The 25,749-nt window shown below is 39.5% G+C and overlaps 1 protein-coding gene across 10 annotated transcripts in view; it reads right to left on the bottom strand.

Moving 5' to 3' along the window:
• PLPP1 (phospholipid phosphatase 1) overlaps window positions 1-25,749 on the bottom strand; it is a 116,294-nt gene that overhangs the window by 5,793 nt on the left and 84,752 nt on the right. For 7 of the 10 annotated variants that reach the window (XM_089908859.1, XM_089908857.1, XM_089908858.1 and 4 more), the window contains one exon: window positions 7,236-7,293. The exons of 1 other annotated variant lie outside the window; for it this stretch is intronic. In XM_089908859.1, the coding sequence (XP_089764985.1) occupies window positions 7,236-7,293 (58 nt within the window). Of the gene's footprint in view, window positions 1-6,631; window positions 6,759-7,235; window positions 7,294-25,749 lie in introns of all 10 variants that reach the window. 2 more of the 10 variants (XR_016392648.1, XR_016392647.1) reach the window with 2 other exon arrangements.

A 25,749-nucleotide genomic window follows, 5' to 3' on the forward strand; every position in this document is an offset into this window, starting at 1 on the left:
TTCTAACATTCTTCTCTGAACATGCTTCACTTTGGCCTAGCTAACTGACTTGCCCAGTGGGTATTTCACTGGGGGGAAGGGGGTACTGCTTGATGAGAGATTCTAGCCTCTGGATCCCTCCCAATCCTATCATCCAACTTTCTGGTGAAGGAAAAAGCTACAAAATAGAAAGTTCACAACTAGAAATAAAAGACAAGGTGGAAACAGCAGAACAAAAGCAATGACCTGCAGCAGTTCACTGAGGTGCTTCCCAGAAGCAAAAGCTTCACACTGATAGTACAGGATTCATGAAGCCCCAGTGCAGGACAGCAAAGGAACAAAGGATGAAAACAAATGCAGCTGGCGAGTTTCATTACTAAGGCAATCCACAAAACTCCAGTCAGCAGTGGAAGACTTGTAGACATAAAGAGGCAGGTAGAAAAGAGGGCCTAATCCAGGGATTTACACTGAGCTGGATTTGCAGTGGTAACTAAGTTTTTAAGAGGGGAAGCAAAGGGAATTAACACAAGGGTGAGCCAAGGAGAGAGAATGGATGGGGGAGAATCCCCAGTTAGGTGTCCAGTCTTCGCTCGTGTATAAAGGACTACACCTCCTATGCCTACCTCCCCCACCAATCTGAACACTGTCCTGAAATATTTAAGAGAACAGTCATGTTTATAAAAGGAACACATGAGCCTGCCTGGTGGCATCCCTGCTCTAACATACAGGAAAATGCAACAGGCCTTGGATTTCCAGGAGACACAAGTTGGGAAATGAAAAAGAGTTAACAGGAAAGACAACGATACAGCATATGCTTCACTAACCTTTACACACCTCCCTCCCCCCATTTTCATCTATTAAAAGGAGGAGGAGAGACAAATACCACAGGAGGATGTGATAGGGAGAGAGCGTTAACCTCAAGGCCCAAAGGAGACTGCAGTGAGGTCTGTCTATCCCTCCCTGTCTTGAACCTGACCAGTGAGTCAAATCAAGAGCTCAGAGCAAATCAGTTACAACCACTGACTGCAGAGCCCAGTTTCAGAAAGCAGAAACTAGTTTGAAGAGAATTAGCCTTGTCGCCACACTCCACCAATATCCTCCAACGAACGCTCTCACTGAAACCAGGCCTCACCACTGGCCTTCGTGAAAAGGAAGGTTTCAGGGGTAGTTTTTGCCTCCAAAATGAGCAAATGCCACTCTTCCAGGTAGGGCTTCTGGTCAGGAAAACCCCATGTAAATCTTACAGCTCAATGCAGGATAAAGTGTCCAATCTCTCTTAGCAAAGTAAAACCTACTGAAAATGGGTTGAAAATAAGCTACTATGCCTGATATTTTTAAAGAAAGAAAAGCTGCTTAGCTGGGATATTACTAGAGATTCATAAAGGCAATGTTTTTATTCTTTCGGGCAAAAAGGACAGGAGTCAATTTGCTCAAAATAACTAGATATTCAAGCCCAGAGAGGAGCGTTGTAGGAAGAAGCTCCACCGTGCAGGCAGCAAATGCTTCACTGGCAAGTGCAGAGAGGCCTCCCCCAAAACACAGAGAAGCTAACACTTGTGGGTCACTTTATGAAGAGCCTCACGATATGGGTCACAAAGATGACGTCAGAATAAACAGTGAGGACTTCCCAGTGCACAGGACCACTCTGGAAAAAAGAAGCTGTACACATTTTTCCTTTTGTGTAAAAAATTACACTTTTTTAAAAAGTAAGGAAACTCAATGTCTATGACACTACATAAACATTCTTCCATTATTTTATTATCACTGAAGAGTAGGATATCACCTTTCTTTTGTTGTCTAAAACTTCTGAAGAAAAAAAAACATTTAGCTTCCATTAAAGGATCTAGTTGTACAACCTCATTTTTAAAATCTGATTGTTGAACAAGGTATTTTTTGAAGCTGGTTTATTTTTATTTTGCCTTTCCGAGACTGACCTTGTAACACTTAACTATAAAATGCTATTGCCTCATAAAGTCTCTTAATACAGGCATACCTTGGAGATATTGTGGGTTTGGCTTCAGACCACTGCAGTAGAGTGAATATCACAATAAAGAGAGTCACATGAATTTTCTGGTTTCCCAGTGCATATACAAGTTATGTTTACGCTATACTGTACAGTCCATTAAAGTGTGCAGTAGCATTTTGTCTTAAAAAGAGTACATACCTTAACTTAAAAATACTTTGCTAAAAAATGCTAACCATCATCTGAGCCTTCAGCGAGTTGTAATATTTTTGCAACAGTAATATCAAAGATCACTGACCACAATAACCATAACAGATATAACAGTAATAATGAAAAAGTCTGAAATATTTTGAGAATTACCAAAATGTGATACAGAGACATGAAGTGAGCAAATGCTATTGGAAAAATGGCACCCATAGACTTGCTTGGTGCAGGGTTGCCACAAATCTTCAGTTTACAAAGAACGTACTATCTGTGAAGTGTGATAAAGTGAAGCACAATAAAATAAGGTATGACTGTACTTTACTCTTAAAATAAGACGGTTTCTGGCTTCCCTGGTGGTGCAGTGGTTAAGAATCCGCCTGCCAATGCAGGGGACACGGGTTCAAGCCCTGGTCCGGGAAGATCCCACATGCTGCGGAGCAACTAAGCCCTTGCGCCACAACTACTGAGCCTGCACTCTAGAGCCCACGAGCCACAACTACTGAAGCCTGCGCGCCACAACTACTGAAGCCCGCATGCCTAGAGCCCATGCTCCACAACAAGAGAAGCCACCGCGATGAGAAGCCCGTGCACTGCAAAGAAGAGTAGCCCCCACTCGCCGCAACTACAGAAGGCCCACGCACAGCAATGAAGACCCAATGCAGCCAAAAATAAGTAAATAAAATAAATAAAAATTTAAAAATCATATTAAAAAAAATAAGAGGGTTCCCCCCCCCCATTTTCAACCACAGTCAAGGGATTATTTTCACATTTTTAAAGGGCTGTTTGAAAAAGAAGAATATGCGACTGAGATTGCACCTGGCTTACAAAGCCTAAATATTATCTGACCTGTGACTGAAAAAATCTGCCAACCCCTGAATTAGACTAGCAACAGCATGCTCAACACAAAGAAATATACCTTGGTCTCCTTATTTTGAAACATTGCTTCTAATACCAAGCGAGGCACATTGTATTGTTCCACCTTCATCTGATGAGAGACCTGGCCAGGAGAGCACTGCAAGGCAGGCCTCAGTTTATTCTTCTCTAGACTTTAATTTTACCATATTTAGGATTCACAGAGTTCCTGAATTTAAATCTCAAATCCTACCTTAAAATTAGGCAGGATTCATGTAGTTTATGGGCCCTTTGCCCAATGCTCACATTAATTCACAGTTTGAGAAACATCTTCATGAAATATCAACAGTGCTAGGTAGTGTACGGTCAATGCCAGATGAGGGACTGTACAAATGCTGAGGAAAGTAGGTGGTGTCAGAGGGTCTGAGTAAGACAGAGATGGGGGCAAGCACTATCTAAACACAGAGATGGGGGCAAGGCCCAGATACAAGGCATTCTGTGGCAGGGAGGGAAGCCAAGCTGAAGCACTGACACTGAGAGGTACTTGGGTTCCTGTTGTAGTGTTTTATATAGAAATTTCATAACAGGCAGTGATATAAACACTCTGGGGTTACAGTCTCAATATGACAGTGCTGGGAAAAGTACTTTAGTGTATTCCTTACTGTACTGAAAAAAGGACAGTCTCATCCCATTCCTCTTTTCCTGAACAATCAAGTAAATTTGGAATCTTTGGCATGTGGCCAAACTCCAGGGGAGTCACTAAGCACATCAACTGGCTACATGCAACCCTACCCTGCGCTGCCGCCAACATAGGTGGTTTTCATACGTCTAACTCCAGGCACTGTAAAGTGTGCAGGGCTCGGCTCCCTGCCTGAGGAGAACAATGGTCGGGTATTTTCTTTAAGAGACATTTTTAACCAGAAGTTAATTTCTGGGTGTCAGGAATTGACAGGGAAGTTCTGGCTATCAAAGACTGTCCTCAGAGAGGATTTAAATGACTACATCTCCACCTGAATCTGGGACTGACGCATGATGCCAAGATGCCTAGGGGAGCAAGGCGAGTCATTGCCTAAGGAATCTGGGGTGGGGGCATAGTGGTTAAGTGTGGTATATAAATGTGAACGCTGGAAGGCAAGGAGACATCTGTGTGTTCAGTGGCTGAAATAAAAGCTGGAGCCTACATCCACATCAACTAAATATTTCCACTGCTCTGAGTCAGTGAAACCCAGTGCATGGCTGCTCTGGTCTGCTTGCTTCTCCAGAAATTTCTTGGTCTATGACAAACCTATTTGAGCTTTTTCTTTTGCATTATACCTTTACATCTAAATAGCTGATACTGACCCAACCACCGAACTATAGAGTTGAGGTAATCTGCCCTCTGCTTACAGCCCTAATTTGCCTCCTCGTTTGCTCCTGGGTGTCCACAGAGTGGGCTGGCCATCGAGGCCCTCTATAATTTCACCCTCTATGCGTTAATTTCATATTTCACAAAAGAGCTCAGTAAAAGTTTCTATTTGAGTGAATATACAGATATTTTAAGAAGGGTCAAAGGAGCAAAGAAGAAGAGCAAAAATAAATATAAGGCATGGAGTATGATACAGCTGAGAATATTCTTTGAAATTAAAAACAGTGGGTGGAGGGCTTCCCTGGTGGCGCAGTGGTTAAGAATCTGCTTGCCAATGCAGGGGACATGGGTTCGATCCCTGGTCCAGGAAGACCCCACATACCGCGGAGCAACTAAGCCCATGCACCACAACTACTGAGCCTGCGCTCTAGAGCCTGCGAGCCACAACTACTGAGCCCACGTGCCGCAACTACTGAGCCTGCATGCCGCAACTACTGAAGCCCGCGTGCCTAGAGCCCATGCTCCACAAGAAGCCACCACAATGAGAAGCCCGCGCACCACAACGAAGAGTAGCCCCTGCTCGCCGCAAACAGAGAAAAGCCCATGTGCAGCAACAAAGACCCAAATCAGCCCCCAAAAAAATAATAAAATAAATAAATTTATAATAAAATAAATAAATTTATAAAAACAAAACAGTGGAAGTTATATGTCACCATTTTATTTTCAGAGATCTGCATCACCTGACCTTCTTCAAAATAACTGGACTAGGGTCCAGCTCAAGTAGTCAACAAAGCAAGGGAGCCTGATTAACAAGAGATTCCCAGAGAGCTTGTAGACCTTAGTGGCCTCCTCCCAAGGCCCCTATTTCCCCATCTATGACTGTGAAAGGGTGGCAATCATCCCTCCTCTCCTACTTCATGGGAGCTTTCAGAAGGAGTCAAAATTTAAGAGTAGTGTAAATGCACATCATCATCAATATCAACCAAACCTCAGATTCTTAGTTCTCTCTCATAAAGAGGGACTTAAATATACTGACACACAGGTGAGGGAATAACAAACCACAAAAGTAGCCCTGGTGATGTCTGGCTCTGGGGCCTACAAACATTCAAAAGCCGTTCAGTATAGACACAAACTTTGCTTTGGGAAAAGTTCTCAGGATATATTAATAGCTCTAGCCATTGTCAGCCTTCCCCTTCTCCCCCACTCCCCATGTCCTGTTTAAAGAGAAAAAAATATGGTGGCTCCCTTTAGAAAACTTGTTAATTTTTCCTAAAAAGATAAATGAACAGAGATTGCTAGAACAGTATTTGCTGTTACTACCGTCAAATAAGTCACATTTCCCATGGCACATTTTCAGAAACATTTGGGTGAATATTTTAAAAAGGAAACTCTAAATTCTGCTCAATCGGTACCCTGTTGCTTCCTCACAAAATTAACATAAGATGAAAGCCTTGCAATTTGCAGAAATGTTGAAGAAGCCAAAAATTAGCTCTATTGAAAAGGTTTTGAAGTTTGGGTTTGAACTTTATATAACACATCTGCCATTTTTACGTTTTATAAATTTTACATTCTTTCATTTTTTGGCATTTTTTTTTCAAATAAAAGGAAGATTTGGTAAAACTGATGTTAAATTCTCTCTAAATGAAGCCAAATAACTCCCAGCAGGCTACTCTTAACAATACACATCGTGAATCTTTAATCCATGTCATGAATTTAATATCATATAGCACTTAATGTGATCAGAGGGGGAAGGGGAATGGGAAACAGCAAATTTACACAGCACAACTATATAAAAAATCCACTTACAAAGAAAATCAAGACAAAAATTAAAGCTGATCTGTTAAGGTAGAGATCTTCTCCTCTCCCTTCTTTTCCCACCAAATTTTGATAATTTTATACATACAGAGAGACACACAGACACAGAAGACATTATAAAAGTCAATTAAATTGACATTTAAAGACCCCTTGTGTGTGCCCTAAAGCCTGGTCTTCCACTAATTACTCTCACTACACATTCATCTCTAGTTTGATATGCAAAATATGGGTGCCAGTCTCCTCTAACTCTTCACTGTGGACTTTGTATAATGCAAGTGCAATTAGAATCGCCATCGGGGGACTGTACAGATGACAAGCTCCTGAAGCAGCAACTGGCTCTCCCTGAAGTTAGAACCTTTCTAGTCCCATGGAAAGCAGTCTGGGAAATGTTTCACAAAGTGGAAGGAAAATAAAACCTGCTCAAATAGGAGCAACAACAGCTGCCTTCACGTGCAATAAACCAAACTCCTCACCCCAGCAGCCCTCAGGGAAGGCCGGGCTGCTCAGCACCATGCCGTGCAGACGACGCCAGGGCTCTCGTCAAGGTGAGGTCGTGAGGGGCAGCAGTCACCTTGGCCTGTATTTCAGAGCAGTGACCTGCTGGGATTACACAGAAGCTGTTTGTATGTTCCAGAAAACCTCTTCAGAAAATACGTCCCAAAGTAAGGGGACACGTCACCTAATTCTTAGCACCAGGCTTGCAGATTTGATGGTTATCTGTTTAGGCCTCTACCATTGTCAGAAAAGTGACAAGTGTCCTCCACCACTTGTCTGCTTCAGGAGTAAAGACTCCCTATTATCCTGAAGGTTCCCAATTTGCAGCTTGCTATACAACGCGCCTGTCTGCTTCCTCTAAATGAAGGACAAAAGCTGTTTCAAACAATCGTAACTGGCTTTGGCAGGAGCACAGGCATCCATTTCTCCTCTGAACTTAGTGCAGCCAGCAATGGCTTACAGCTGACTGAGAAGTGAAGCCGATGAGAATGTCAGAGGGGTCTTACAGGAGAGGACACCAAAGCTGAACACATAAAGTGCAGGCAGCACGTATGCCACCATCAACAGACACAAAGTACTTACTGCCACGAACATCATGCAGTACATGGAGAACGAAGAGTGGCCCGAGTAAAAGGACAATCTAGAAGAGAAAGAAAAGAAACATTAATTTTCTCTCCTAGAAACCAAGAATTTTTTTTTTTTTGGCGGTACGCGAGCCTCTCACTGTTGTGGCCTCTCCCATTGCGGAGCACAGCCTCCGGACGCACAGGCTCAGTGGCCATGGCTCACAGGCCTAGCCGCTCCGCAGCATGTGGGATCTTCCCGGACTGGGGCACGAACCCGTGTCCCCTGCATCGGCAGGCAGACTCTCAACCACTGCGCCACCAGGGAAGCCCAAAGAATATTTTTTATTTCATAGATCTCCTTACCTCCCCAGTGTACACAGCTCCCTCCCCTTACCTTCAGAAATCAGAAGGGTGGGGCAGGCGGCAGTTAGAGTCCTAGGAGGGTCTGAGGTCCAATTTCTACTCAGCATCATTTTATTGATACTTTTAGGATGGGTAATGAGTCACTGAGAACAAACTTGCCAAGCATTTCTGAAGTAATACATGACAAGCCATAACTGGCATAAATGGCCTGACTTTATTACATAAAAACTTCTGTAACCATGATTTATTTAAGTTTTATTTTCCACTTGAAGGGTTTGTCCCTGAACAGCAGTAATGAATACCTCCTTTGGAACACTCACAAGTTGACTACTTTTTAAGAAATAAATTCAAAAATTTTAAAGTGTTATTTTAGCATCTTGCCTTAGATTTCCCACCAGAGTAAGTGCTTTTGTTTGACATTTATTTTCACACTGTGCACGGACAGTCCTGTACCTGATGAGCCAGATCTTTCACTATTATAGCCTATAAACATCTAGGTATCATCTTTCTACCTAAAAATCACAGCATGCTTACGAAAACTAATTCTATTGCACTTAAGAACAAAACCAAGAGGAACCAGGTTCTTAAGTATCTTACTTATTACACCCTACTTCGTTCAAAAGGAATTTGGTTCCCCTGATTCAGAGAGGAGAAAAGACTCCTAAAACACGTATCAGAAAGTCATGTGTGTACGTTTGGCAACTGAGAGTTAAGTAGGAGAGTGGAGACTTCCTACACAGATACTGATGCTGACTCCACCAAGAATTATGATAGTCTTTTTTATAATCAGATACATTCCTAAGAAAGAGAATATTCCAACTTCCTGTGCCAAACAGGATTTACGTAATGAAACTTGATAATTATCCTGGGTTTAATCTATGTAAAACAAGAAAAATAAATCACTTTTAGCCTTCCCAACTACTTGGCTACTGAAAGGTCAATACAAATCCTTGTTTTAAATCAGATAATTTGAGCAGAGTTCTGTACATTTTATGACTAGTTTCAATAAGTTATATTGAAGAGCCTAAAGTTAATAAAAGCCAATTTTAAGGATTGTCAAGTCCCATCAAGCCAACATGACGATGATCACAGAAATGTTCTCAAAGCCAAGCAAGTTAAAAGTTTCACTGAAACTCCATGTTCAGAGTATTCACTGTAGATTGTGCCACAAAAATCATAAAAACCAGACTCACGTAATGGCTTCGAACACCTCTGATTCATTCACAGGGTGATTTCATTAGTTGAAAACAAAATGGTTTTAGTTGTTTATTCTGAATATGTAAACAGATATTTTATCCAGTTTAAGATCAGCCAAAGAAGTCTGGCTCTGACTTCGACAGACAGGGATTAAAGACATAAAGGGAGAGCTTAGAGGCTCAGTCTCTAAGTCTTCACCCACAGTAAGTTATCAAACACATCATGGTAACATTGGCTTTTATTTCCATTCAAAAGAAAACAAGAAAACACCGAAAACATGAATTCAAATTATTTTCATATTCCATACAAATCTCTATTGAAGTCTCTAGGAGATACAGCTTTTATGGGCATTTTATTATGTCCATAATTCACAAATGAACAAACAATTGTATGGATACTTTAATAACATCCAAAGAGTAGTCAAAATGCAGATTGTTTTCATCACAGTGACCTCAACTGAAAAGTTTAAGATTTTGGCCCTGGTCTAAGAACCCTGCTCTGTTCTTAAGATTTTAACCAATCCTAGACTACCATCTCACTTCACTGTAGCCACTCTGATGAAAGTAGATACATACAGTAACAATTTAAGCTAGCTTTCCATCAAAGCTTATGAAAGACTATTCAAAAAGAAAATTTACAGAGATAAAAATATATTCAGAAATGCAGCTGTTTGCACTAACTCTGGGGCATAGTCTAGTAAACAATGAGCAAGTAGACTGGTCTTGACTATGTAACTTGCTGTGAATGGGATTCTATTCCAAATAGCAAACTTAAGATGACTTTTTTTCTTAACATTTGTCAGCCAGGGCATCCCTTTCTCCTGGGAGAACTCATTAAACCTGGTCTGAACCCCAAAATCATAGCCTTAAGAGTGTTCACAGCCATCCACCTGCCCCCAGGGTCTGAGTTCCTACTCCTCAATTCACCATAACATCGACATCAGCATTCAGCCTTACAAACTGCAAAGACAACCAAATCCAGCTTTTATCAGTCATCAGAAGCAATCAACTCACACAAAGTGTTTCTTAATTTTTTAATGGAATTTACTAAGTATTCTGGGGCTCATGGGGAGGTTAAATCACAAATAACCTCCTAGTCACCTCACTGCTCTTCCCCTACCACCTGACTTTTCTTCCTTTCCTCTTCCCAACTCACAAAACAGTAAAATACACAGAACGGTTACACCTTTAGTTATTCTTTTAGTTGAAAATGTCTTTATTTTGCATTAATTCTTGAATGATGATACCTTGAATTCTAGGTTGATGATTTTTTTCTCATCACTTTGAGCATATCATCATACTATCTTCTGTTAAAATGTGAGCCATATGTCTGCCATGCCTTTCTGAGTTATATGTCTTTTCTCTGTAATTACTTCTTCTACCCCCAAAGTCTTCAATATTCTGCAGTTTTGTTATCATGTCTCTAAGTATGAATTTCCTTTTATTTATCTGATTTAGTATTCATTGGCTTCCTATGTCTGAGGATTTGGATACTTCACCAGTTTTGGATAGATAGGACTCAGTAATTTTATCTTTGAATTATGTATCCTCCATCCTATTATCATTTTTCTGAGATTCTGATTCAACATGTTAGACATTTCATTCTATCCCTCCACATCTCTTAACCTTTATTTTCTATTTTTAATCTTGGTCTCCTCAGGTCTAGCTTCCCTCCCTTTCACTGTGTCTAATCTGTTTAATCAATCTGTTTTTTTAATTTAAATTACTATGTGTGTATTATTTATAGAAGATTTGGATCTTTTGCAAATCTGTCTAGTGAATTTTGATTCTCTTGATCCTACATCGTATTCTCAGTCTCTTCTTAATTTACTTCTATACAGCAAACATGTTGATTTTATATTCTATAGGGTAATTCTAATATCTGCAATCTTTGAGAGTTTATGTAGTTTATCTGACTCTCACTTAGAATAGATTATATGTTCATTTATATTAGAGTATGAGCTCATATTCTTGGGACTCTGCCTGCAGGGAAGCTTAAGAGTCCTTGCTTTAAAGAGAATTCTTCCAGAAATATGTGTTCTCTTCTGCTGGATTCACTATCAATCCACTTCAAACTTCTCCTTTTTTTTTCTTTAAGCCACACAGATAGTATGAATTCTGGCCTCAGAAGAGTACAAGTATGATATTATGATTAAGAATTCTTTTTGATGGTTCCTCCTGGGAGGATGTTGCCCTTTGAGAGTCCTTATATTATCCACAGGCCTTCCATTTGTCTTTTTACACTGCTCTGGCCTCAGCCTTTATCTCCTGTGCCCCATGTTCAGAGACTATCAAAACTCAGGCTCCAGGCTACCAGGAATTGGCAGGTACTTTCAGGGCGCACATCAAATTTACAGCATTAACTGACCGCAGCCTCATAAAAATTCCTTTACTCTCCCACCAGCTCAGCTACTTATTTAAAAGATTTATATGTATTTTAAGATTTATGTATATTTTAATATATAATACAAAACATGTGCATATGTATATGTGTGCTATATCATCTAGCATGTTTAGTTGAACTGTATCAGTAAGCATTTCTAATCCTCCATATTGCCAGAAATAGAAGCAATCTTTTTTTTTTTTAACATCTTATTTGGAGTATAATTGCTTTACAATGGCGTGTTACTTTCTGCTTTATAACAAAGTGAATCAGCTGTACATATACATATATCCCTATATCCCCTCCCTCTTGCGTCTCCCTCCCACCCTCCCTATCCCACCCCTCTAGGTGGTCACAAAGCACCGAGCTGATCTCCCTGTGCTATGCGGCTGCTTCCCACTAGCTATCTATTTTACATTTGGTAGTGTATATACGTCAATGCCACTCTCTCACTTGGTCCCAGCTTACCCTTCCCCCTCCCCGTGTCCTCAAGTCCATTCTCTACGTCTGCATCTTTAGAAGCAATCTTTTTTTAAACAAGACTTAGAACTAATAAAATGTTATCTAAAATAAACTGCTCTACTAGGAGACACAATAGTTTGGCAAAAACAGTTTGTTTTTAATTATAAAGTGGCCAGCACTCACAAATGTTTCCAATTATTACTATTCCACCATTCACTGGGTATGCCAAAGTGGCTCTGTTGCAAATTAGGAGAACTTCCTTTTTCTCCTAAAATTCATCCTAAAATTCATCCTAAAATTGCTTCCTAAAGCATTCTAAAGCAGGTTGTCAAAAGACTGTTAATGGTTACAAGCTATTGAGTACCTTCTATGTTCAGGTACTTAATACACAGAATTTCCACTCTTTACAAAAACCCCCATAACAGGAACTGTCAATCCTATTTTACACATAGAGAAAACGGAACCTCCCAGAGGTTCAGCAACTAGCTCAAAAAAGTCACATCACTTTGAGGTTTAAATCTGAATCTTCCCAACTCTTTCCCACCATACCATGATTCCATCCCTGTGAATGGCAGGCAAGCCCAGCATCAACGTTAATCCTGCCATCTCCAGGAAGGAAGCACCCATCAGAAAGAACAGGAGGAGTCACCGCTTATACATGGCAACATGTGTGAAGTAAATATATGAAGAACTTAGATGATCTGTGACAAAATAAATGTCATCTATGTGCAAATAATCATCTTAAGAGAATACTAATTTGTTCTATGTATGCTATAAAGACCAAATAAAAGGAAGTCAAATTGCAAAATGAGGGATTTTCTCCAAATGTTATTTCCTGATTATAAAGTTTACATAACAGCAAATTAACTTGAAGGACATGTTAAATTTCCCTTCTGTGATAACCTTTAAACATGGACTGATCCTGTAAAAAAGTTAAAATATGTCCCACACAACTGTACATAGAAGGAATGACCCTTAATAAACAATGTCCCCGTATTCATCCTACTTTATTTCAAAAGGATTTGTAAAACCAATAACTGTTACTAAATGCTTAAGCAATGAGATATCAAGTTATTATCTTAAAAAAACTCACATCTAAGACACTTGGGGACTCAAGTAGGCTATAAAATGGGACAAATTAGTACTTTCATACTCACTTGATACAAGCACACACTTCTAAGAGGGTGATCTGGCAACATCTATCTAAATGTATCTATCTATATGTAATTCCACTTTAAGGCATCAAGGCATCCTAGAGAAACACAGCACCAGCACAAAGATGTTTGCTGCAACACTGATGGCAACTCAAGGACCCAAGAGATGATTCTATCACTGTTTTTCTGAATACTACAAATCAGCTAAAAGAAATGAGTAACTCTATGTGAATTGACAAAAAATTATCTCCAGGATATATTTTAAAATGTCATTTATGTAAACCACATAAAACTATACTTCACATTTAATGTAAAAATACATAGAAAACAACAGAAAGGATACACAAACTGTTAACAGTGGCTCTGGGGAAAACTATCAAATGGGGATTAAAAAAAAAAAACTTTCACATTTTACAGTAATGATATTAGAAACACAACCTGTTATTATAGGGATAATATATATATAGGAAAATATTTTAAATGGTAATCAAAGTGTCTTCAATATGCTTGCTATAAATTTCCTACAAACTTCTTCCCCACTACACACACACACACACACACACACATAAACACACACACACACACACACACACACCCCACCCCAAACTCCTCTTCCTGAGCAATAGTTTCCCTGACAGCTTCTCTGCCAAGCGTGCTACTACTTGGAGTACAAAAGCAGCTCCCCGGGACTTCCCTGGTGGCACAGTGGTTAAGAATCCACCTGCCAATGCAGGGGACATGGGTTCGAGCCCTGGCCCGGGAAGATCCCACATGCCTCGGAGCAACTAAGCCCGTGCACCACAACTACTGAGCCTGTGCTCTAGAGCCTGCGAGCCACAACTACTGAGCCCACATGCTGCAACTACTGAAGTCCACGTGCCGAGAGCCCGTGCTCCGCAACAAGAGAAGCCACAACAATGAGAAGTCCGCGCACCGCAACGAGGAATAGCCCCCGCTCACTGCAACTAGAGAAAGCCCGCGCAAAGCAATGAAGACCCAACGCAGCCAAAAATCAATAAATAAAATTAAAAAGAATAAATAAACTTTGTCCTTATTTAAAAAACAAAAGCAGCTCCCTACCTATAAGTTCATGCCCAGAACCCAGCAGTGACTCAGACCCTAGAAGCCTGTTTTCACATCTTTCAATGAAATGTTTGGACATTTATGTGTACTTTTAAATATCACAAGTTGTGTTTCCAATAAAAAAATATGCACATAATTTAAAACCACTGAAATTCAGTATATTAACTCTGGTTATTACAAGTAACAGAGCCAATACACATGTTAGTTTAATACTGAGTGTTTGAAGAAAGAAGATTTTTTAAAGAGATAAGACTGTCTAGAAATACAAGAACTGCAGGGTATCTCTGCTCTAAAGGATACAGAGACAAAGGTAATAAATGGTGGAGGAACATAAGGTGATCCCAACCAATTTAATTTAAATAAAATACAACAAAAAATAATGTAAATTCATCTTATATCCTTGAACCAGCCAGAGACTGAAAACTTATTTCATCAGCAGCAAAAACCCTGTCATACATTCCTTGAATTATTTTTACCATGATTTTATTATATTTCTATATAAAGCTATGCCACATTATATGGGGTCAATTTTAACCAAGCCACTTTATACATAAAATATGCCTATCTGAAATAAGTCACATGTTACTACTCAATTTTACTCATTAACATTAAAGCATCAAACACCACTGCATAGCCACTAACATCAGTTAATCATATACCAAACAATCAAATATCCGCAGATATTAGATCATGAACCCTAAAGGAGAGAAGCCAGCAGGACCACGGAAAATGAAAAAAAGGAGAAAAAAAGTAGGAGACAATTGGTACATGCATAGGGTATTTTTAACTCTTGATTTAATGAACCATTTGATGACTAAAAACAAATGATCTTGTGTCTTGTGTCTAGGGAAGAATCTTGCAAAAAGCAGGAATCTGGAAAGTAGGAAGTTGCTGAGAACCTTCAGATAAAGGAAAGCAGAACTGTGTGTGTCTTGAAAATCAGGTGACGGGAAGAAATGGTCCCAAACCCTCATCAGGGAAACTGTGTGACCCTAACAACAGATGAGGAGAGAGTAGGTATGACAAAGGGTAAAACATGAATAGGTGCACTAACTAGGGGAAGAGAGGTCACAAGTTTCCTTTGGCATGGGGGAAAATTCATGACCTGGTGCAAAAAGACTCCAAATCACCTAAGCCACCTTATCTAAGCCAGTTTTAAAAAGGAAACAAGATTAAACAAAGGACACAGTGTGAAGTATTCCGATGCGGCAACTAATAATACCTTGCCTACCAACCTTTTGAAAACACGTTGAACAAGGAGACTACTTGCTAAAAGGGAAAAGATTTCAGAGTAAGACAGAAGGAAGAGACAGTTCTAAATCACTTTCAAAGTTGTTTATCTTTTTTAAGAGGCAGGATTGCTAGCTAGAGGCAAGATGGAGAGATTTTTAGTTTAAGCCCTCCCACAAAAAGACAACACCAAGGCCAAGAAAGCCTATTAGCACCCAGCTAGTACGCTCCACTTCCAACCCTAACACAGAACATGAAATCACCACCAAACCTTGGGCACCAGGGTCAAGAAGGATGAGGCTCAAGACATCAATAAAACTGTCTTTAGAACTGCACCAATGCAGAACTTTAGATCTGAGCTGAAGCAGACACTGCCAGTGGCAAGAGAAGAGACAAAGGCCCACATAGATGTAAAATTATTAGAGCCCAACAGGAAGCTGGCCAGACAGGTCTCTTGGTTCCTTTCAGATTAGACCAGATTATATCAGTAGAGCTCATGCTACAGGACTAGCAGAGTGCCACTTACAGAAACCTTTCTACATGATGGAGAAAAGCAGAAAAGTCACATTTCCTTTAGTATCTCAACTCCTGCTGTTAAAAGAAAATTATATCGATTCCTACTAAAATTACCCATTTTATTATATATTTAGATTAGAATTAAGTGGAGGAAAGCTAAATATTTTTTACAAGTATAAAAACAGAGTTACTCTCCTGTTTCAAACCCTTCATGAGCACAAACTGCTGAATAACAGACCCTTCATAAGCCCCACCAACCAATCTCTCATCTGCTACCAAACTACTGAAATTTCCCAACACACACCATGTTTCACACTCTCTGCGCTTATCCGTCCCTCTGCCTGGCCTGGGCTTCCCATTTTTCTTTAATAATTATTATATAAGAGCCACTGTTTTCTCCAAGAAACCTTTCTTGAACAGCTAGGTTGAAGTTACTGCCCTTTCTTTCTCCACAAAGGAGAGATCATCAGCACTCAATGAACACATCTGTCTTAGCACCAACCTTCTTACAGTAAAATCATCTATAACTGTACTCTCTTCCTCCAATATATCAGATGGGTAAGGGTGGAACAAGGCTTTTTAAATAGGAACTCCTGTATTTTTTTTATTACATAAGATATGTTCATTATAAACATTCAGAAGGTACAGCTAAACAAAAGAAAAATTGCTGGTAAACTCCCATCCTCCCTGTCTGAGATCACATCTTAATTCATCTTGTATCCCTAACACCCAACACCATTATCACGCACAGGGTAGGTGCTCAATTTATTTTTTTAAGCTAAAGTAGAACCTAATCTCTTGAATAATCATTTTTATTTAATTATGCCAGAAAATACCAAAATCTTACACTTTTCATATTTTAAACATTATATACAAATCCACCTTTTCTGCCCATCCCCCCACCATCCACAAGAAGTACACCTCAGCAATCTTGTGTTTTGTTAGTTGTACTGAACAAAATGCATAAAATAAAACTAAGTATGTTATCTTTGCATGATAATTTCATCATGTAATTAAATGCTATGCTTAGCTTAGTCTATGCCAATAAATTGTAGCAAGCCACATACAATAAATTATCTGATTTTAACAGCATTGCCCTCTGCTGTGTTTCCCCTTACAGTGGTTAGGAATTCTGACTTTATCATCAAAGTTCAGGGGAATTAGGAGTTTCAATGTCAAAATGTTACAAGCTTAAACATACAGTACCTAATGCATGTTTCCCAACACATCTGGCAAACATTTTAATAATGTGTGTAAAATGTCCAGAAACCTTTTTTACTTTACGATCAAAAGCAATCAGATTAGTGGAGCAGATGATATCCACAATGATGAAGTGACAGATATATTCTGTTGTAAATAAAAAACAATTTAAGTTTTTTAGAAGCATTCTCAAAGCAAATGTAAGTGGCCAAAACCCAAAGCAAAACAACAAGGGTTGACAAATAAGGAAAAAGGTTTTACGTATTGTCTGAATGCTACTTTCCATTGCCTATATGAAGAATTTTCTCAATTTTTTAAAGATTCATTTCTATCCTTCAATAAAACAAAATCTTGAAAACTGCCCTTCTTCATAAATTTCCAAACATTACCTGAGAAGCAAAACATTGCAGCTGCAATAGATTACATAAGAAAAAATAAAAGAAAAAGTTAGCCAAGTACATACATGTTAAGCTCATTTATTACATAAATGAATAGTAATGTTATTAGATAATGTTATCTAGTGTCTTCCCAAACTTCACTCTCCCAAAAGAGTAGCATTAAAAATCCCATAGCAACACAAGCTTTTTCTGTTTGCTTACTCAATAGAGAACAGCATCACAAGAAAGTCAAGATCCAGGCACCTAGAAGTCATTACGTTACTGACCAGTAACCTGTTAGGAAATCAGCTGGTCCAGGTGAGGCTAGTGACATTTTGGTACAGCAAAGTCACAAGACAGAGCAGGGCTTGCTCCTCAAACTAATGTACGGAGATCTTGTTCAAAATGGAGAGTTTATGTGTAGGGCCAATGCTGGGATGCAAGACTCTGCATGTCTAACAAGCTCCCAGGTGATACCCAGCCTGCTGATCAGAGCAGAGAACCACACTTTCAATGGCAAAGGGAGAGAAATGAGAAGAAAAGTAAATTTGACCTCAAGTAGGAATACACTCAGGGTTAAGTCAACAGTTTGGGTACTTTTTGAAGATAGTCACATCCAAGGGAATGATGATGCTTTTCCTGTTTTCCATCTTCTCTTTTTATCACAAAACCTACTTAAAACAGAAAAATACTGTGTTTTATTTAAAAATCACTCTAATGTATATTTCAATTCTTTGAATATGTAGCTAATAAAACCCATACGTTAGGCTTGTTTTGCTGTTCACAAATTCAACATACTTCCTACCTCTCAATAAAAATATTTATTTGCTATTAGACGAAAATAGCTAAGGGTATCGTTCACATTTATTTTGAATGAAAACTTACACTTTACCACTTGATCCATGGGGTTTACTATTATATTTTAATCTGGAAAAAGTACCCACTAATATATCTATGAAACTTTTCTTTTCATATTCCAAAGGTGGCAATGTGGAATTCAAGAGTTCTAAGGAGAAGGTACAAAGCATCAATATGAAATAATCAGCTGATGACATGTTAATATGATTTAGCAGCCTTTTAACATTTAATATAAAGCACTGGTTGATTTATTAAAACCCAAGGATATGTGTCATCTTAATATATCCACTGCAAGACCTACATTCTAATTCAAAAACTGAGAAGAAAATCCAAGGGGTAATTCAAAAAGCTGAAGGATTTGTTCATAATTAATTCTCTAAACAAGCATTTAAAAGGGGAGGAGGGGAGTAGAATGAAATGTCAAACATCTAAAACTTAAGAGTATTGCTAGTCTGGTGTGTGCTGGGGAAAGGATGTTTGATTGTTTTTAAAATAAATTATGGTATACAAATATTTACCAGTAAATAGTGGCAGGGAGTCACAGAAAGTGAAGAAAGCTCTTTCATATCTTTGCAAACTTGCACCTCAGCCAAAACAGAGTCACACGTAGACTCAACTCATTCCACCTCTCAGGAAAAAGAATGAGGCACCAAGTTAAATCTAAGGGGGGAAAAATCCTTTGCTTTCATTTCCACATTAAAACAGATAAAATTATATGGAATGCATGAATGCAACACAGGCTAAATCAGAAGTTTGCATAAAACTTAGGTATCATGTTGTACAACTACATTTTCATTTTCTAATCAAAGAGGAAACGTTTCCTTAGCTTTAAATGCCCCAGACTGCCTTTATAATTTAACAAACAAAACCCTAAAAATCAAACAGGTTATACTGAAACTAAGTCTAATAAAACGCTGCTTGTATACTCTTAAGTCTCCAGCCTTTAATCATGTTGCCCCCTGGACCTGAGATATATTCCATCCCAATTCTACACATTCAAACCTTACTCATCCTCCAAAATACCTCCTCCACTAGAAGTAGTATTACCACCCTCTGATTTCATGTAGCATTTTATCTTCATTCCTTTAAGGCATGTATCACTTTCTATCACCACACAATCTCCAAACATGTCTTAGCTCCTACGTAGTGGGCACCACAAGAGCAACAGGCACACCTTGGTAGCTCTTACACTAACTAGGACTTACGAGTAATAGGTATTAGTTGAATTCCAGTAACTTCCTGGAATACACTGAAGCAGTGGTTCTCAGATCAGCAGCCAAAGCACCATCTGGGAACACTTTTTTAGAAATGCAAAGTCTTGAGCCCCACCCCAGACCCACTGAATCAGAAACTCTGAGGGTGAGGCCCAGCAATCTGTTATTTTAACAAACTGTCCACATGATTCCAATGCGGCTAAATGCGAGAAACACAGGGGCAAAAAGAGTCAGGGTGGTATGGGGGTGAAGAAGCAGTCACAGCTACAACCTCAACTGTCAGGTACTGCTTGCTATTCAGAACAGAGGAGGTGGAAACAGGTGCTGGCCTTGAAGTCACCTCCTATTAAATACACCTATACTAATGCTCTTAGAGTGAAGGATCTTTTAAAATCATTCTCTCTTTCCTTCTATACATTGATATTTCCATACAGATATGACTAAAAAGAAGGTTGTTTAGTTTACTGATACATACATGCCTGAGAAATACAGACCAGCCTGAACAAATGAATCTTTTTGAAGGCATAAAGGCTTATCCAGTGATGTTTAACAATTAGGCTACACAGAAGAAGCCATTCTCTCAAAGTATAAAGCAGGTTTTACCAGGTACTTAGTACCACAGCCAGTCAGTCTAGTTACAATGATTTTTCACTATTACAGAAGGCACACCCTCAAACTTCAGCTTTATTTACCTGCATGTGGGCTGCATTACAAAAAGAAAAGGAGGGACTTCCCTGGGGGCACAGTGGTTAAGAATCAGCCTGCCAATGCAGGCGACATGGGTTCGAGCCCTGGTCCAGGAAGATCCCACATGCCTCGGAGCAACTAAGCCCGTGTGCCACAACTACTGAGCCTGCACTCTAGAGCCAGTGAGCCACAACTACTGAGCCCGTGCGTCTAGAGCCCGAGCTCCACAACAAGAGAAGCCACTGCAGTGAGAAGCCCGCATAGCACAAAGAGTAGCCCCTGCTCACTGCAACTAGAGAAAGCCTGCATGCAGCAACAAAGACCCAACGCAGCCATAAATAAATAAATAAATATAGAGAGAAAAGGAAAATTATTTCTCCCACTCGACCAAACATATTGCAATTAAACATCTAAGCAATATAAGCTGCCATAATCCAAACAGAAACAACTTTGAATATCTGATTCACAAAGCCAGAGATCAGTCACTAGGAATTGATCAGGAACACTGAGTTTATTCTTAAATAATTTAAATAAAAGCCAGAAAAAAAGTAAATCTCTCGAAGAAGCCAATAGTTTCTATACTGTATTATCATAAACAGACCAGCTCACTGTGCACAATCTTAAATTCACCCTACAGGGTGAATATCAGCTCTCACAGCCTGAGACGTCATGCAAGGCTGTGTTCCCATATACAGGTGATATAAAGCAGTGGTTCTCAAAGTGTGGTCCCAAGATCAACACAGCAGCAGCATCTGGGAACCTGTTAGAAATACAAATTTTCAGACCCTACCCCAAACCTTCTGAATCAAACACTTGGAGATGAAGCCCCAGAAATCTGTTTTAACAAACCTTCCAGGTTATTCTAATGAACCACTAATGTGTGAGAGCCACTGATTCTCTAGAGAGAATCTCGACCTCCAAAGGGAGCTACAGTTCTGAACTATCTGGGATCGTCAGTAATTTTTTTTCAAAATCTGAGAGCAATGCTATTCTCATTGGCACAAGCAATGGCAGCTGGAAGTCCTACTGTTACAGTTATAAGCCCCTTTTATTTCAAAGTAAATTCAAAGGTATTGATTTTAAACAATGAATAGGACTCTCTGGATATTACAATTATTCCATTCTAGTCCATTATGTTCTCACTTCTATGTTAGGACCCAATGGTCACCACAAAAGAAGCCCAGTGAAAGTCCTGCAACATCAGTGATATTAGACAGCACAAAAGTGTACACATGCGCAAGAAGGGAGGAGGGAGAAAGAGAAAAAGAAATAAGAGAACAAATGGGGAAAAAATCAAGACCAAAAACCAAAGTTGCAAGAGGGTACTCTCATCCTAAGATGTAACTCTGACTCATTTATAGTCAACAAAAATGACTCATTTTGGGTGCCTATGTTCTCTTCTCTCCATCAAACATTATAATTTTATAATTAAAAACTTACGGGGGGCAGGCTATGGAGATAAATAAAAGAGCAGATTACACCATACTCCTAATAAACTTATAGACAATTCTAGACTGAAATGTTTTTGCATTCTTGGCATCCTGACTTTAAAATTCAAGAGAAAAGGAATAGGAAAGTCTGTATCCAACCAAACTATGCTCCACAATAGAACAGCAACACAAAGCCACAGTTATGTACCGATGTTATACAGCTCTGAAACCAACAACAACTAATTCATTCTGGAAACACTGATGGAAATCACATTTTTCTCATAAGATACAGTCTTCTTCAAATTTCATTTCTATGTTTGATTTTCCTTTATCCTTGTTTCAGAACCCCAAAACTTACTAACAGATGTTCTTCATTGAAAACTATAGATAATAATTATTTGCGGGACTTCCCTGGTGGTGCAGTGGTTAAGAATCCGCCTGCCAATGCAGGGGACATGGGTTCGAGCCCTGGTCCAGGAAGATCCCACATGCCGCAGAGCAACTAAGCCCGTGCAACACAACTACTGAGTCTGTGTTCTAGAGCCCGTGGGCCACAACTACTGAGACCACGGGCCACAACTACTGAAGTCCGTGCTCCTAGAGCCCATGCTCCGCAACAAGAGAAGCCACCCGCGCGCTGCAATGAAGAGTAGCCCCCACTTGCCACAACTAGAGAAAGTCCGTGCACAGCAATGAAGACCCAACACAGCCAACAACAAATAAATAAATAAATAGAAAAAAGAGTGATGGGAAGTCTTTGAAGGGTTTAAAAAAAATAAAATAATTATTTGCAATATACATAGCTTTGCAATTTGAGTTATCCAGATATTCATACTGCTTTGGAAGAGATTGTTTTCCTGACCCTTACATAGGACTTTAAGTGGAAAACTGCTTGTGGGTTGATGTAGAAATGTGAGATGATGATGGGTAAAAAACCCAAGTGTACTTAAGTCAAAAGTACAATGAGAGTCATAGTACACGTTGGACAATTTGGGTACACTAGGAAGAGATAGAGAGGATGACACATATGGACTGAAAAATGTAATTCTTTTAATACCATTTTAACTAAATTATATTACTTCAAATTTTGTCCAAATGGCTTGTATAAGAAAGAAAAATCTCTCAATAAGATAGGTCACAAAAAAAGTTTGAGTTAAGATTTATGTACCTGAACCAGAAAAACAATACATGTGTAAAGAATTTGTGTCCTTTAAGAAGCATTTACAAAAACATTTTCTGGAGTTGAGGTAAACCCTCATCACCATAGTGACTTTCTTAAATTCCCTGGTTGAGAGAAAACATTCGAGTTTTCCTGTCTATTTTCTGTTGGTTAATGTAGGAAACATATTCTTAAAGACACAGGCATAGTGCTTGATGAAAAAGTACTGAACCAAGACTAGAATGGTGAAACCTATAAAGAAGCTCAACAAACTCTGAGTAGTACAAATATAAAGACAGAACCATACCTAGACACATCAGAGTACAATTAACAAAAGCAGTATAAGAGAAAATAATACATCACATAAAGGGGAACAAGAATACAAATAACAGATTATTTCTCATCAGAAATGATAGAAACCAGAAGACTGTGCAATGACATATTCCAAAATTTGGAAAGGAAAATACCAAAGAATTTTATATCCAGCAAAATTATTCTTGAAAAATTAAAGCAAAGAAAAGGTATTTCCAGACAAAAAAAAAAAAAGCTGAGAATTTGTTGCTAGCAAACCTGAGACACAAAAATACTAAAGAAACTTCTTCAGCCTGAGAGAAATTACACCAGATGGTAACTGGAATTCCAAACCCTCCACTGGGCACTCTGGAAATCCAGTTCTATAAACAAAGAAACCTGTATTTTCCTGTATCTTTACACTCTTCACTGAAATTTCACTACATCTCCTAATCATTAAAAAGACTTTCAGTTAATTTCTTCTATTAATTTCTTTAAACGTGACTGTTTAAAGCAAAAATTACAACACAATTTTGTTGAGTTTATAATGTATACAGATTTAATATATATGACAATAATAAACCAAAGTGTGTGGAGGTTGGGGGCACAGAGTTATACTGTATACAAAGGGCTAATTTTGCCATAAGAAAGTCAGCATTGTTTAGACGAACCAAGATGGCAGAGTAGAAGGACGTGCTCTCACTGCCTCTTGTGACAACAGCAGAATCACAAATAGCTGCTGGACAATCATCGACAGGAAGACACTGGAACTCACCAAAAAAGATACCCCACATCCAAAGACAAAGGAGAAGCCACAATGAGACGGCAGAAGGGGCGCAATCACAGCAAAATCAAATCCCGTAACTGGTGGGTGGGTGACTCACAGACTGGAGAACACTTATACCACAGAAGTCCACCCACTGGAGTGAAGGTTCTGAGCCCCGCGTCAGGCTTCCCAACCTGCGGGTCTGGCAACAGGAGGAGGAATTCCTAGAGAATCAGACTTTGAAGGCTACTGGGATTTGACTGCAGGACTTTGACAGAACTGGGGGAAACAGAGACTCCACTCTTGGAGGGCACACACAAAGTGGTATGTGCATCAGGACACAGGGGAAGGAGCAGTGACCCCAAGGGAGACTGAACCAGACCTTCCTGCTAGTGTTGGAGGGTCTCCTGCGGAGGCGGGGGGGTGGCTGTGGTTCACCATGGGGACAAGGACACTGGCAGCAGAAGTTCTCCTTGGCGTGAGCCCTCCCAGGGTCCGCCATTAGCCCCACCAAAGACCCAAGGTAGGCTCCAGTGTTGGGGTGTCTCAGGCCAAACAACCAACAGGGAGGGAACCCAGCCCCACCGATCAGCAGTCAAGCAGATTAAAGTTTTACTGAGCTCTGCCCACCAGAGCAACAGTCAGCTCTACCCAGCACCAGTCCCTCCCATCAGGAGACTTGCACAAGCCTCTTAGATAGCCTCCTCCACCACAGGGCAGGCAGCAGAAGCAAGAAGAACTACAATCCTGCAGCCTGTGGAAAAAAAACCACATTCACAGAAAGATAGACAAGATGAAAAGGCAGAGGGCTATGTACCAGATGAAGGAACAAGATAAAACCCCAGAAAAACAACTAAATGAAGTGGAGGTAAGCAACCTTCCAGAAAAAGAATTCAGAATAATGATAGCGAAGATGATCCAGGACCTCGGAAAAAGAATGGAGGCAAAGATCGAGAAGATGCAAGAAATGTTCAACAAAGACCTAGAAGAATTAAAGAATAAACAGAGATGAACAATACAATAACTGAAATGAAAACTACACTAGAAGGAATCAGTAGCAGAATAACTGAGGCAGAAGAACAGATAAGTGACCTGGAAGACAGAATGGTGGAATTCACTGCTGTGGAACAGAATAAAGAAAAAGAATGAAAAGAAATGAAGGCAGCCTAACAGACTTCTGGGACACATTAAACACAACAACATTCGCATTATAGGGGACCCAGAAGGAGAAGAGAGAGAGAAAGGACCAGAGAAAATATGTGAAGAGATTATAGTCGAAAACTTCCCCAACATGGGAAAGGAAATAGCCACCCAGGTCCAGGAGGCGCAGAGAGTCCCATACAGGAAAACCCAAGGAGAAACACGCCGAGACACATAGTAATCAAATTGGCAAAAATTAAAGACACAGAAACATTATTAAAAGCAGTAAGGGAAAAATGGCAAATAATATACAAGGGAACTCCCGTAAGACTAACAGCTGATTTCTCAGCAGAAAGTCTACAAGCCAGAAGGGAGTGGCATGATATACTTAAAGTGATGAAAGGGAAGAAATTACAACCAAGATTACTCTACCAGGCAAGGATCTCATTCAGATTCAATGGAGAAATCCAAAGCTTTACAGACAAGCAAAAGCTAAGAGAATTCAGCACCACCAAACCAGCTCTACAACAAATGCTAAAGGAACTTCTCTAAGTGGGAAACACAAGAGAAGAAAAGGACCTACGAAAACAAACTCAAAACAGTAAGAAAATTGTCATAGGAACATACATATGGATTAAATTTTCCAACCAAAAGACACAGGCTTGCTGAATGGATACAAAAACAAGACCCATATATATGCTGTCTGCAACAGACCCACTTCACAACTAGGGGACTGAAAGTGAGGGGATGGAAAAAGATATTCCATGCAAATGGAAACCAAAAGAAAGCTGGAGTAGCAATTCTCATAACAGACAAAATAGACTTTAAAACAAAGACTATTACAAGAGACAAAGAAGGACACTACATAATGATCAAGGGATCGATCCAAGAAGAAGATATAACAATTGTAAATATTTATGCACCCAACATAGGAGTACCTCAATACATAAGGCAAATACTAACAGCCATAAAAGGGGAAATCGACAATAACACATTCATAGTAGGGGACTTTAACACCCCA

The sequence above is a fragment of the Delphinapterus leucas genome, chromosome 3 (genome assembly GCF_059928025.1).
Source record: "Delphinapterus leucas isolate spDelLeu-1000000601 "Yukka" chromosome 3, BTC_Dleu_Yukka2, whole genome shotgun sequence".
Lineage (NCBI taxonomy): Eukaryota > Metazoa > Chordata > Mammalia > Artiodactyla > Monodontidae > Delphinapterus > Delphinapterus leucas.